General features: G+C 38.7%; 1 protein-coding gene across 1 annotated transcript in view; it reads left to right on the top strand.

Annotated features, from left to right (window-relative positions):
• Nucleotides 1–15,772, top strand: part of flr (fleer) — a 60,494-nt gene that overhangs the window by 5,437 nt on the left and 39,285 nt on the right. The window contains exons 2-6 of the mRNA XM_048609417.1: nt 4,853–4,918; nt 6,142–6,351; nt 8,321–8,377; nt 12,032–12,167; nt 13,469–13,573. Coding sequence (XP_048465374.1) covers nt 4,853–4,918; nt 6,142–6,351; nt 8,321–8,377; nt 12,032–12,167; nt 13,469–13,573 — 574 coding nt within the window. The remainder of the gene's footprint in view (nt 1–4,852; nt 4,919–6,141; nt 6,352–8,320; nt 8,378–12,031; nt 12,168–13,468; nt 13,574–15,772) is intronic.

Raw genomic sequence — 15,772 nt, 5'->3', positions numbered from 1 at the left:
GGCCAAGCAGCATCATAGGAGCAGAAAGGCTGACGTTTCTGATGAAGAGTCTAGGCCTGAAACGTCAGCCTTTCTGCTCCTATGATGCTGCTTGGCCTGCTGTGTTCATCCAGCCCTGCACCTTGTTGTCTCGGATTCTCCAGCATCTGCAGTTCCTACTATCCTTGAGTATATGGGTAATCGATTTCAAAGTTTGCAAGAAGGCACTGGCGTAGTGGTAATGTCATTGAGCTAGTAATCCAGAACCCAAGACTCATGTTCTGGGGACATGGGTTCTTATCACAACATGGCAGGTGGTGAAATCTGAATTAAAATCTGGAATAAAAAGCTAACTTAATAGCAATCATATCAATTGCTATCAAAACTTATCTAGTTCATTAAAGTTCTTAAGGGAAGAAAATCTGTCACCTTTAAATTGTCTGGCCTGTGAGTCCAGTTGAACAACAATGTGGATGACTCTTAACTACTATCTGGTAATTAGAGATGGGTGATATAAACTGGCCTATCAAGCAATGCCTACATCACATGAATGTTCTTTTTGAAAAGAAACAGAGGTCGGAAATGTAACATTTTTCAGGATAGAATGGTGAAGTGAACAAACACATGGCAGATAAGTTTTAAAGTAGACAAGTGTGAATGAAGACGTATTTGAAGGAAAGATGATGAGAGGCAACCTAAAGTAAATTATATAATTTAAACAGGATGCAGGTGTGGAGATCCAGGGTGTTTACAAAGGGAAAAGCATGAAGATAGCAGGACGGATTCAGAAGCTATTAAAAAGGTGTATGGCTTTGTAAGCTGAGTAGAAAAAAATGCATGTTTAATCTAACCTAGGGTATTGTGCCCAATTTTGTGTACCAAGTTAAAAAGATTATGAGGTTGTTGACTTGCTCGCTGAACTGGCTTGTTCTCGTTCAGACGTTTCGTCACCATGCGAGGTGACATCATCAGTGAGGCCTCCGATGAAGCGATGTTATTCTACTCTGTTTGGAATTTATACTGTCCAATCCATTATGGTGAGTAGTGTCATTTCTGGTTTCAATCTGAATGGGTTTGTATATGGGGTCCAATTTCTATATGTTTGTTGATTGCATTACGGATGGAGAACCATGCCTCTAGGAATTCCCATGCGTGTCTATGTTTGGCTTGGGCTAATTTGGTTACCTTGTCCCAATTAAACTGATGGCCTTCATTGTCTGTGTGTAGCGATATTGAGGAGAGTTCATCATGCCATTTTGCTGCTAGTTGATGTTCATGTATTTTGCTGGCTAGTTTCCATCCTGTCTGTCCGATGTAATGTTTGTGGCAGTCATTGCATGGTATTTTGTAAACTACATTGGTTCTGCATGTTGTGGGAGTGGGGTCTTTAATCCTTGTAAGTGTTTGTCGTAGAGTGGCTGTGGGCTTGTGGGCCACCGTGATTCCTATTTGTCTTAGAATCTTGTTGTCAGTTCCGATATGTTCTTGATGTAGGGCAGTGTGGCCAGTGTATTCGGGCATACTGTGTCCTGTTGTTGTCTGTTTAGTAGGCATCTGCGGATGAAGTTGCGGGATTATCATTTATTGCGAGGATTTTGTATAGGTGCTCTTCCTCTTTGCAGCATATGAGCCCTGAGATGGGTGACCCTATTGGGGTACCGTTAATCTGTTTGTATATCTGTCCATAAAAGACGAAGCGTGTGGTGAGGCATGGGTCTGGTAGTTTAAGTATGTTGTCATTGCTGATGGAGCTGCTGGTCTGCTGTTTCCTCTAGTAATGTGGCCACTGTTTCTTTGGCTTTTGCAATGTTGATTGATGTGGATAAAGCTGTGATGTCAAAGGATACCATAATCTCGTCGACGCTGATTTTTATGTTCTCGAGGGTATTGAGAAAATCTCGGGTGGAGTGGATAGAATGGAGTGATCCATCGACTAGGTGTTTCAGTCTCTGTTGTAGGTCCTTGGTCAGTTTGTGTGACAGTGTGCCTGGTAGGGAAACAATGGGTCTGAGGGGGATGTCTGGTTTGTGTACTTTAGAAATTCCTTGGAAGCATGGGGGTGTTCATACCTTCTGGTTTCATTCTCATGAAGTTTGCCCTGCATCCTTTAGTCTCTTCAGTGTCTGATGATCCTAATACCTAGCTGTGGTTTTGGGTCTATCGCCACTTGTTGGTAAGTGGTTGTATCTGCAAGCAGTTCCTGTGCTTTCTCAACGTAGTCTGGTTTGTTCATAATGACGGTCATGGACCCTTTGTCTGCTGGTAGGATTAGGACATTCTTGTCTTTCTTGAGTTTACGTAGTGCTTTTCACTCTGATGTGTTCAGGTTGTCCCCTTTGTTCCTTCTTTGTAGTGTGAGGATTATAGTTTGTCTGATGGCTTGTTGATTGTCATCCGTGTGTCTGTTGTCTTTTAATGTAGTCTCCAGGACAACATGAAGTCTGTCTGTTCACATCTATGTGGTTATAGTTTAGTCCACGTAACAGGACAGCTTTCTCAGTTTCTGTGAGTTGTCTACTGGATAGGTTTCTTATCCATGTGTCATTTGACGTCACAGCTTTATTGACATCAATCGATATCCCACCAGCTAAAGAAACACTGGCCACATTACTAGAGGAAACAGCAACACAGACCAGCAGCTCCATCAGCAATGACAACATATTTAAACTACTAGACCCATGCCTCACCACACGTTTTGTCTTTAATGGACAGATATGCACACAGATTAACGGTACACCAGTGGGGTCACCCATCTCAGGACTCATTGCAGAAGCAGTCATGCAAAGACTAGAACACACCAACCTCCCCTGCATTCAACCTAAACTGTGGTTCCGGTACATAGACGACACATTTGTCATTATTAAATGCAACAAATTGGAAGAGACCCACCACCTCATCAACAGCATACTTGCAGGGATTAAATCCACAAGGGAAGAAGAAAACAACAGTCAACTTCCGTTTCTGGATGTTAAAGTAGAGCGATTGACAAACAGGGAGTTCCAAACCTCAGTGTACAGAAAAGCAACCCATAAGGATCAAATCCTCAACTTCCACAGCAACCACCCCAATGTCCACAAACAAAGCTACATTAGGACACTATTTAAACAGGCCAGGACACACTGCAACACCCTGGAACTACGCAGCAAAGAGGAAGAGCACCTATACAAGATCTTCGCTGTAAACGTATGTCCCCGCAACTTCATCTGCAGATGTCTACTAAACAGACAACAACAACAGGACACAGTATGCCCTAATACACTGGCCACACTGCCCTACATCAGGAATATATCGGAACTGACAACAAGACTCCTAAGACCACTAGGAATCATGGTGGCCCACAAGCCCACAGCTCCTCTACAACAAACGCTCACAAGGATTAAAGACCCCATTCGCACAACATGCAGAACCAACGCAGTCTATAAAATACCATGCAATGACTGCCACAAACATTTCATTGGACAGACAGGAAGGAAACTAGCCAACAGAATATATGAACATCAACTAGCAGCAAAACGGCACGACGAACTCACTTTTTAATATTGGTACACACAGACAATGCAGGCCATCAATTTAACTGGGACAAGGTAACCATATTAGCCTAAGACAAACATAGACATGCACGGAAATTCCTAGAGGCATGGTTCTCCACCCATAATGCAATCAACAAACATATAGAATTGGACCCTATATATAAAACCAGAATTGACACTAATCACCATAACGGCCCAGACAGTATAAATTCCAAGCAGAGTAGAATAACATTGCTTCATCAGAGGCTCCACTGATAATGTCACCTAGCATGGTAATGAAATGTCTGACTGAGAACAAGCCAGCTCAGCAAGCAAGTCAACAACCTCACCCACAAGCCGAGCTACAGATCTTTGTCAAAACTTTAGGAAGATTATAACAAGACCTTGGGTTAAGTGCTGAAGCGGTTTGAGATGATACCTGGAAAGAACAGTTCCTATTATGTGGAGAGGCTGGAAAACTGGAATTGTTCTCCATAGAACAGAGTAGGTTAAGAAGAAATTATTTAGATAGTCAAAGTGATTACTTTAAGAGATTAGCTAGAAATGTAATTTCACTAGCAGGAAGCACAGTAAACAGAGAAACGGTAACATAATTGACAAAAACTCCAAGGAAGGGATAAGGAAATTTATTTCTCTGGAATGAACTGCCTGAAAGTATGTTGGGAGCAGATTGAATAGTAACTTTCAGAAAGGAAGTGGATTTATAATTAGACAGTAATATTTAAAGGGTCAGGGCAAATGAGAAAGAAAGCAGGACTAATTGGCACTTTTGCCAATAGATAGCCCTCTGCAGAATGGGATGAATGGTTCTTTTTATGCAGTATGATTTTTTGATTATGAAATAACATTTGTATGTATTTTTAAATGTTTATTCCACACTCTCCAGTAATACTATGATTTTATTTTTATTTACCTCTATTTTTCCTTTTCTAACCTGAAATTCTACTTTGCAAACATTTTTCTGCAGTAATTTGCCTTTCTAACTTCCTTTCTTAGTGCTCATTTTACAGCTGCCAGTAACATTTTATTTGAAATATATATTCATTAACTGGAACTAATTTTGAAACATCGCTTATGTTGGCAGACTCTGGTCTCCTGTGGGTAAAATATTGAGATGAAAATGCTTTTACGAAAGAGAATAGAAGTGTTGTTTCCTAATGGTTTGTTAAAAGCACTAAATTGTTCTCGACTGTTGCAGAAAATCATTGCATTCTGAAAATCTATTTTATTTTATAATTGACATGTCATCTAAGTGGTCTTAGGCAGTGGCTTGTTCTGTATCTGCTCATTATGGCAAGCATTTCCACTGCTGATATCTCTAATGGCGTCTTTTAATTTTTCAGATTCGAGATGGAAGATATGGAGAAGCCATTCATATACTCAATAATGAACTTCAGAAACATTCAAAAGTAACTTTGAATTTGTCTTGTTTTAGTTCACAATGGTTATATTTATTTTCAAAACTTGACTAAATGTACATCTAATTTGAGAAAAATGAACGTTACAAATGTTGAAAACAAATTTCTGACAATGCAATAATCTCAGTGAGCCTCTTTGCCCTCCATTTGCAATGATGCAGAACATCTGAGTTCAATACTGTGGCTGAAAGATCCAGAAGCTATGACATTAGTTGTCAATGGTTTGCAATTTTATTAATCTCTTTATGTTATATAAAGTTATAAAGGCAAAAGTCCTAAGGAAGTTTACCAGAACTTGCAGTGGGGTGAAAACTTGTCGTGGGTCTCTCCTTGTAACAGTTAAGGTTAAGAAGTTACTTAATAGAATCTTTCAAGATGATCACATATTTTGGTAGGATAGATTGGAACAGGAAATTCCTCTGGTGAGTAGGTCAATTGCTACTAGTATTAGTTTTAAGTCATTGTCAAAAGATCCAAAGAGGAGACAAGAATTTCTTTGCTCTCCGTTGTCAGAATCCAAAATCCTCTAATTGAAAAGGCAATGGAAGCTGACTTCAGAGATAATTTTAAAGTGGAGTTGGATGGCTACTTGGCGATGTCAAACTTAATGAGTATGGACAAAAAAACCAGGGTATTGAGACTAAGCGTGACTGTTTTTTCAAAGAGCCTGCAGAGGCACGACAGGCCAAATGGCCTCTTTCTGGACTGGAAGATTTTAAAAAGTCTGAGATATTGCAATATTTGAATTCTGTCAGTGTCAGCTGCTTTTTCTGAGAAATTACATGCTTTTGTTGTATAGGTTTGTTGCTAAATCTTTAACTTGTATACCCGTGGAACAAAAACACAGCATAGGCTTGTTTTCCTAAATTAGTCAATGATAGATTAGTGAATAAGGAAAAAAAATACTGCAGATGCTGGGAACAAAAACAGAAAGTGCTGGAGAAACATGACAGGTCTGATAGCCTCTGTGGAGAGCGAAATAGAATTAACATTTCAAGTCTAATATGACTGTCCTTCAGATTGATAGATCAGTATCTTGATGCTCAGTTCATCGAGCTTAAATTAAAACATTACAACTAATTGCATGTATTGGCTGTTAGTGTTTGAAAATATATTGTTCAAATAAGATATTTTGGTTATACAAAATGATTGTTATTATTGCTAAATATTGATATGCTCTTTTGCTTCCTCCTTTATAAATAACTTGTTTCCAGTCCCGGGCAGCACTCTCGCTACTGGGTTACTGCTACTTTCAGATGCAAGATTTTTCCAATGCTGCAGACTGCTATGAACAATTGGTACAGATTCATCCAGAAGTGGATGACTACAAACTCTATCACGCACAATCCCTTTACAAGGCATGCATGTATGCGGAAGCAATGAAAGCAACCTTTCTCATAGATAATCCAGTTTATCAAACTAAGGTAAGATTAGACGTACATCAAACTATATGTTTACAACTTGTATCTTTTAGAAAGCTGTTATTTTATTGGGAAATTCAAATCTGTATTTTGCCTGATTCGAGAAGAAATTTATGTAAAATAGTATTATCAGACCTTGTATAGAGTAATTAACCATATATTAAAAATATATCATCATCATTAGTCATGCTACTCTGAAGAACAACTTTGTTCTATAATTCTTTATCTCATGCTTGTCCTAATTACTGAAGTACAACTCAACTATTTGATTCTCGCCACTCTAAGAGAAGACTCCATGACAAAATAAAAACAGAAGAATTGTGGTTCTAAGAGAAGATTCATAGAGTCATGGTTAATTTCTTTGAAACTGTAATATGGAGTTAATAACTCCAGTTGAATTTGATTTTGTTTTCAACATTGGAGTATTCACACTCCAGAATGACAAATAATAGCTCTCTGATTCCACTAGCACTTGCAGAATATAGTTACTCTTTTTACTTTAAGTAAGCTTTCTCGTACTGTTTCAACATCCAATGCAGACACGCTGTGGATTCTTGAAGAAAAACATGTTTTTGAAGTATATTTATGTGTACTTCAGCACCTGTGATGTAGCAATGACTCTACTGATTTTTAATTTTGATTAAATAATTTTAATTCAGGATTTCCTATCCTTTAATATCCTGCTTACCACTTCTATTGCCAGCTGATTTGGTTTTTCTATTTTCAGTATCACATGATTGTTATAGATTATTTTTAATCACCTGTTCCCAAGTGTTATGTAATAACTCCGAGCCAGGTTGGACTTGAATCACCTGACTCAGAAGAAAGAACACTACCACTGCATCACAAGAGCCCCAAAATGTTTGTTACTTATTTGCATATTTTAACCTAATTACTTATTCGAAGTAGGAATTTTTCAAAATAACTCACATTGTAATTCAGCCTTTGGGCTGAAAATGTATTTTTTGTAAAAAGTTAACAAAAGTAGAAGCCTGGAAATGTCACAGAAGGTTCACCGATCACAATGCAATAAAATTGGCTAATGCTTTTCTTTGTTCCTTCATCCCCCTTTCACTCAAATAATTTCACATTTCCTTTCAGCAGCGCCTTGTTCTTCAAACTAAGCAAAAATTATCCATTAAAACTAAGCTGCAGAATCTTTAAGATCAGTGGTGGAGCATTTCTGTTTTGGGTTCAATTGGCAATACAAGTGCAAAACAATTCAGGAAGTATTTTATTTTCTCCTCAGTTTCCCTTCAAACTGAATTGTCCATCACCTGTCAAACATTCTACCATGAACCAATAAAATGGGTCTCTGCTGCTTAAAAACCAAAGGAGCTCTTATGGCAGAGCATTAGTGTCCCTACCTCTGAGCTAGGAGGCCTGGGTTCAACTCCCACCTCATTTAGAGTTGCATAATAACATCCCTCAACAGATTGATTAAAAGATATCTGAAATTAGGCAACATTCTGAATGTAATTTTTTTTTAAATCCTTAAAATATATTTCTTAGGCATTTGGTTATTGTATGCAGTCAATTCCAAAAATAAGCTGATGCCGCTCCAGCTCTTGCTATAACTTGGTTTTAACTTCTTGAAAATTGCTTTTAATAATTTGCTAGTTATAGTAGTGTCAGTCTCTCAAGTTAAAGAAAAACATGTTCAGAAACTTTCAAAATGAGCCTTTTACTATCCATGCACAAAAAAACCAAATTAATTATTAGACCCTCCTCAAAAACATGTAAGAAAGTGAATGAAGCTGTTGCAGAAACTTGATTTGTGCCTGAAATCTGCATCTTTTTGTTCTGGTCTTGCTGATTTCAGGAGAATTGCTCAAAAAATACAGTTCAGTCAAGTGTAAACTGCATGCCGATCTGTGTTTAACATCATTAATAATTCAAATTTTAAGGTACAAGACTGATTTTCTAAAGGAAAGTATAGTGATAAATAAACTAATTCTGATTTCTTAACCAGGTGTTGAAGTTACAAGCTGCAATTAAATATGGAGAAGAAGACCTTTCAGGAGCAAAGGTAAGGATAGATTCATTCTTTTTAACTTTCAAATGCCCACAGTTTAAAGCAAATCTAGATGTTTAACTTGATCATATATCTAAATGTAATGTAAATTAATTTTGCACGCTGTGATTGTGTTGAAGTTTATGTGTTGCCCACGTTAAACTGCAAGTAATGTACAATAATCAACGAGCGATCAATCTGCATTCACAGGTAGTTCATTAGAAGATGATTATGTTCTTATGTCCTAGTCAGTTTCTGTGGTCTTTTTCTGTATTCCTTCCCAAAATATCCTTTTTCCTGAATATATCTCTCTAGTAGAACTCCTGCTTCTGCACCTCTCCATGTTTGTCTCTCTCTCTCTCTCAACTTTTCTCAACACCAACTCTCTGTAGTTTTCGTCAACACCCCTAACTTCTTGCTGATTCAGAATCTATTCTCATTATATCTGTTTATAACATATCTTGGGCTTTTCTTCTTCACATTAAAGACTAGAGTTTCCATTCAAGTTGTGCCAGTATTATAGGTTTCCTGGGTAGAATCTGCTAAATCAATGTACACATTGGAGGGTTTTTAGTTAGAAAATTCTATGGCATGTTATAAACAGGTATAATGCCAATACATTCTGATTCATAGAACATTACAGCGCAGTACAGGCCCTTTGGCCCTCTGTTGCGCCGACCTGTGAAACCAATCTGAAGCCCATCTAACCTACACTATTCCATTATCATCCATATGTTTATCCAATGACCATTTAAATGCCCTTAAAGTTGGCGAGTCTACTACTGTTGCAGGCAGGGCATTCCACACCCTTACTACTCTCTGAGTAAAGAACCTACCTCTGACATTTGTCCTATATCTATCACCCCTCAATTTAAAGCTATGTCCCCTCGTGCTAGCCATCACCATCCAAGGAAAAAGGCTCTCACTGTCAACCCTATCTAATCCTCTGATCATCTTGTATGTCTCTATTAAGTCACCTCTTAACCTTCTTCTGTCTAACGAAAACAGCCTCAAGACCCTCAGCCTTTCCTCATAAGACCTTCCCTCCATACCAGGCAACATCCTGGTAAATCTCCTCTGCACCCTTTCCAATGTTTCCACATCCTTCCTATAATGCGGTGACCAGAACTGTACGCAATACTCCAAGTGCGGCCGCACCAGAGTTTTGTACAGCTGCAACATGACCTCATGGCTCCGAAACTCAGTCCCTCTACCAATAAAACCTAACATACTGTACGCCTTCTTAACAACCCTATCAACCTGGGTGGCAACTTTCAGTGATCTATGCAGCAAGAGGATAAGACGGTTGACCAATAACTACATCAAAGAGGTAGGTTTTGAGAAGATTTTTCAAGGTGTTTTTTTGGTTAAGCTTTGCCAGATATAACTTATGTTGTGTTGATGTGATGTCTCACATTAATTTAAGATTTAGTTTGAATGGTTCAGGCTATGTCTGCAAAGCTGGTCACTTAGCTACTTACAACTGGAATATTTGGACCCATTTTCTTCGGCACGCAGGCAGTGGAAAGTCTATTTTAAAAGTGCTTTCACGTAAAAAAAAAATTGCAAAGGAGTTGACAAGCATAGACCAATTAAACAGGTCAGTCTAGCTGTTTACCAACAATGTTTAGCTATTGACTCGTGTGATTAAATAGCTCAAGGTGCTTCGTAAAGGCATTTGTAAAACAAAATGACACCAGCCATGTTTGCATAAGTTGTCACTGCGACTCTTGGGGGAATGCTTCCTGCACATCCAATTATTTCCCCTACTCCCTTGCAATAAAAAACACTCAAGCAAAGCACAAGTCCATTATTTATACTTGCAATGAAACAAGGACTACCTTTCAGGCAGAAATAATCCCACTTGCAATTCATCTCCAGAGTTCTCACTTGCGCAGATGCCTGGCTATCTCAGAAACAGCACACACAACACCCACAGCCTCATTAGAGGACTTCGATGTCCGATTGTGATAGACTGACTTGACTTAGAGCGACTAATAACATTCTGATTCAATTAGTACTGTTCTTGTGATTTGTTTGGGCCTGTGTGACTTCCTTTGGTATTATTTAGTCAATGAGGATTTCACATGGTGTCAGCAGTTAGAGTAAGGTGATCCAAGGTCAGATAATGAAAAGTTTCATCAAATGAGTAGGCTTTTAAAAGTGTTTTTAAGGAGGAGAGTAAGGTGGAGAGTTAGAATGCAGGTCGATTTGAGGCTCAATCAGTACAGCCTCAGAGTTGATTGAGAGCAGGTGATATTTATGTACTGGGGGCAAAGTGTTAATGCCACTGTATTGTTCTTGTGGTGCAGTGGCAGTGGCCCTACCTCTCGGCCAAGACACTCAGTTTCAAGTCCGATCTGCTTCAAATGTGTGTAATAACAACTGTGAATAGTTGATTAGAAAATAGATGTATAACAAGTAGAAATGTAACTGGACGAGTAATCCAAAGCCCAGGCTAATGTTAAAAGGACATTTGTAGCGCAGTAGCAGTGACCCTACCTCTGAGCCAGGATACCTGGCTTGCCATCCTACCAGAGGTGTGTAAAATCATGTCTGAACAAGTTGATTAAAAATATCTTATAATAGCTTAGTTCTGATGCAAAATAAGAGAACTGACTTCTTTACTAATTAAACAAACCAGTTACAAGCACTGCTCATCGGGGCAGACTGGGTGATTTGGTGGTGAGTCTATTAAAAAAAAGAGCTGAGTCCTTATTCTGTAATGCTGTGGAGTCCATGGACCATGTGTAGGGAGGTGGCCACCATGAGGTGCATTATTTCCCTCACAAATTCCATTTTGATTTAGTCCCCTCCTTCATCGCTTTAACTTTTTGGTTTTCATTTTTGTGACACTGTCTCTAGTGGGCAGTGTTGTTATTTGCTAGTTAGTTATCAAGGTGATTTGGTGATTTGGTGTTGGGTGCTTCAAAATAGGAAAATGAGCTGAGTTTTTGTAATTTGGTTATTAATAAAAAGAAATTGAGTTCTTGCCTGTTATCTGCGATTTATGTCCATGCCTGGATATCCTTAGAGGAGGAGCATGGTTATCCACCAGCACCCTCGGTACTTCTGTAGGGAGGTGGGCATCACAGGGCTGAGGTGCATTTTTCTCCGTTGACTCTATTTTGATTTATCCTTTTTCGTATTTTGTTCTTATGAACTGCTTCTGGTGGGTTGGGTTTGTTAATTGGTTAATTTGGTGGTGAGGATCTTTATTTTATAAAAGACTGAAAATAAAACTAAAAACAAACATCATTGTTTCTCTCATTCAAGTTTGAGTATTTCTAACAATTTCTATATTTGCACTTCCAGCATCTTTTATATTAAGAATGGGTTAAGTAAGATATCATGGAAATAAAACGGTGATAGAGTGAACACATTGTACTGAAACTCCTGCTCAAGTGGAGGACAAACTCTTCATCGCCTACCTGCCCAATCAAGCAGATTGTTTCTCTGTCAATACTGTGTAACTTTTGATTGACACTATTTTAAAAGAGCAATTTCAATTCAGTTAATCATAAAGCAACAGTTTGCTTATTTGTTTGTTTTTTGATTAGAAAGAAGTTGCAAGTGATACAATTATTCATGGTTCTTGAATTGTCATTGCTAAAACATATTTTCCTTTTATATTTGTAGCATGCAGTGTAACTAAATGTATTTTTATAGAGTCTTGTAGAGCAGCAGACTACTGATGATCCAGACACTGAGATTAATCTAGGATGTCTGCTGTACAAGGAAGGACACTACGAAGAGGCCTGCAAGAAATTTACCACAGCTATGCAGGTTGTGGGCTACAAACCAGGTAAACTGTCCAAAATGCAAAATTTGATGGTTGACTGAGTATTTGTCAAGCTTTTCTTTTGTGAATTTTTTTGAAGCCCTTACCACACCTTTTTTTTGACTCCTGTGGAATGGTACGGCACAGAAGATTGACATTCAGCTCATCATGTTTGTACCAGCTCTGAGATAGAGTTATTCAATTAATCCCTATCCTCTTTTCTCATGATCTTGTGTCTTTTCCCTTTAGGTATTTATCCAATTCCTTTTCAAATATTTTGGTGAATCTCTTCCATAACTTTTCAGGCAGTGCATTCTAGATGCAACAACTTACTGTTTAAAAGAATGCTGTTCCCTCATGTCACCTCGGATTTTCTTGTCACCTTAATTATATGTCTTCTGGTGACTGATGCTTCTTTCAATATTTTTTTTTTCTATTTCTCCCAAAGTTAAATGCTCCTGGACAGTTTTATAAATTCAGGTAATTGTGTAGCTTTGGTTTAAATATTTTCTATTTACTCTTTAAAGCAAAATAAAGGAAATTAGTTTTGATTTATCTTGTAAAAATAAAAGTATTGCTTATAAAATGCAACCATTTTTTATCATACCCTAAAATGACTGAAATTCATAGCATACCAGAATATAATATTCACTCTGTTGATTTGAATCTTTTAAGTAACCAACCATTGATTTTAACACAGCATTTCCCTGATCATTGCTCATGAAAATAAGAAGGAGATGAAGTAGATCATTTGGCTCCTTGAACCTGCTTCACTATTCAATAAGATTTGTTTGTACTTTGAATTCCACATTCCCAACTCCCTCAATTACTTTTGATTCCATTTCCTAACAAACCTGAGAGAAACTTTAGTTTTCCAATTTAGCTCAAACATAGTGAAATCCTAAAATGGGCCAAAGACGTTCAGATTAGGTGGATTGGTCATGCGAAATTGTTCTGTAGTATCTAGGGGATGTGCAGTCTAGGTGGATTAGCCAGGTAGAAATAAAATATGTGCGGTGTTATGGAGATGGGCTGAGTCTGGGTAGGATGTGCTTCGGAGGGTCGGTGCACCTCCTTCTCCTATATCTTAAAAATTTTGCCTATATAAATAGAAAATGTTTAAAAGAAATTAGTGTTAAAGAGAGATTAATCCTTAAAAAAGAGTAAACTTTGAAATTACCACACTAATCATACTCCCAAGATCTTCACTCTGCTAATTTTAATTGTAATGGATTAGATAGCTACAGTGTTTAAAGCAGGCCGGAGCTTGCCACTTTGAAATATATTCTGATTTTATTTAAATGTCTCACTGTGCTTTCTTTCAGATTTGACCTACAATATTGCCCTGTGTTATTACAGCATGAAACAGTATGCACCTGCTCTGAAATACATTGCAGAAATAATAGAGCGAGGGATCAGGGAACATCCAGGCAAGATGCTTTATTCACATTCATTTTTGTTTGTTGTGATCACTAAAATTTATAAATTAAAATATAGGTAACCTCAGTCCAGCATATCCCCTGGCTTGATGGTAATGGCAGAGTGGGCATCAACCCCGGTTCAGTGAAGTGTGCAGGAGGCCATGCCAAGTGTAGCACCATAATTACAAATGAGTTGTCAACTTTGTGAAGTTACAGCACTGGACTACATGCTTGCCAAAGAGCAGATAGCAAAAAGTGATAAACTAAGGTAAGCAATTACACAGTCAATGAATCAGATCAAAGTTATACAGTTTTGCCACAATCAGTTGTGAATGGTGATGAGCAATTAAACAACTCAATGGAGGAGGAGGAAGTTCCACTGATATCGACAATAGTACTGAAAGCTTGTGCTCTAGAACTAACTGTGTCCAATTCCAAGCTTTTCTAGTAAAGCTACAACTCTGACAGTGTGGAAAATCGCACAGGATGGAAGCTGTCATCCATAGTCCTATTAAGAGAGACTTATTCAGCAATACCTGCTCATTGATGCTTAGTTCGGGCCACTTGGATTCTGATCTACAGCTTTGGTTCAAGAATTGTCAAGGGATGACATGAGAATGACTGTTCAACACAGAGCTCAAAATACACAGAGGGTAGGGGAGTGTGTGGCAGTGCAGGATAAATTTGCCCTGAAAGCCTCTAAAACAACTGGGAAGATCCAAACATAGGGATAACCAAATTGAAAAAAAGTTGCCCCTGTATACAGAATGAAGAGACCCTCTTGAGGCTGCTCTTTCACTCACCAATAGTTCACTCGCGTGCATGCTGCACAAACATGAGAAACAGCCTGTGATTGGAGGAGCAGCAAGCAATTAGAAGACCACAAATGCAAGGTGTTCCTGAACTGGTAGCTCCACCATTTGAATCAGTGTGGCATCAAGGTGTCGGAGTAAAACTGGAGTCCATGAAAATCAGTGGCGACACTTTGTATTGATTATAGCACAAAGGAACGTTCTTGTGTTTGTTGGAAACTAATCCTCTCAGCCCCAAAATGTTGCTGGGACAGTTCGTTGAGCTAGTGTCCCCAGATCCAACCAAATTCGGCTGTCTGATCAGTGATCTTCCCTCCAAAATAAGGTCAGAAATGGGGATGTTCGCTGATGTTTGCATAATATTCAGCACCTTTGCAACTCCAGAGATACAGAAACAGCACTTGTCCATATGTAATGATTCCTGGAAATGTTCGGGCTTGGCATGACAAGTAACATTCACGCCACACAAATGCCAGGTAATAGTCATTTCCAAGAAGAGAGAACCTAACCATCTTCCCTTATCATTCAATGGTTTTACCATTGAATTCCCTCACTACTCTAATCCCAAGGGTTACCATTGACCAGAAACTGAACTGAACCAGCAATATAAATACTATGGCTACAAGACCAGATCAGAGGCTAGGAATTCTGGTTCGAGTGATTCAACCCAAGTCCCTAAAGCCTGTCCATTATCTGTAAGGCACAACTCAGCAGGGTGATGGGATACACTCCACTGGCCTGGGCAAGTGCAGCTTCAACAAGACTTCAGAAGCCTGACAGTATCAAGCACCCTGTCTTGCCTACATGTGACTCCAGACCCACATCAATGTGATTGACTGTGGATAATTGGGCATGGGCAGTAAATACTGGCCTGACTAGTGACATCCATGTCCCATGAATGAATATATTAAAAAAAAACCCAGTCCACTTGACGGGCACCCCTTCCACCTTTCTCAGCATTCACTTCCTCTACCACCATGGGAACAGTGTGTACCATCTACAAGATACACTGCAGCAACTAAGCAAGGCTCCTGCAACAGCACTGTCCAAACGTACAACCAGTACCACCTACAAGGACAAAGGAAGGATGTTCGTGAAAGTACCATTGCCTGCAAGTTTCTTTCCAAATCACGCATTCTCCTGATATGGAACAATATCCCTGTTTCTTCACTGTCACTAGTTCAAAATCCTGTAACTCCACCTTTAACAGCACTGAACTCTCTTAAATACACTGGTTCATGAAGGCAATTCACCACCACCACTTCCTGGGCAATTAGGAAGAGGCATAAATGCTTGCCTTGCCAATGATGCCTGTATGCTGTGAAAAAATTTAATGTGATTTAAAACAATTTAATTTCCAACTATCTTTTATGGTCTCAGCTCTTAAAAGGATGTT

The sequence above is a fragment of the Rhincodon typus genome, chromosome 21, assembly GCF_021869965.1.
Source record: "Rhincodon typus isolate 14 chromosome 21, sRhiTyp1.1, whole genome shotgun sequence".
Lineage (NCBI taxonomy): Eukaryota > Metazoa > Chordata > Chondrichthyes > Orectolobiformes > Rhincodontidae > Rhincodon > Rhincodon typus.
Note: the sequence above shows the minus strand (reverse complement) of the source record. Positions and strands in the feature narration are given on the sequence as shown.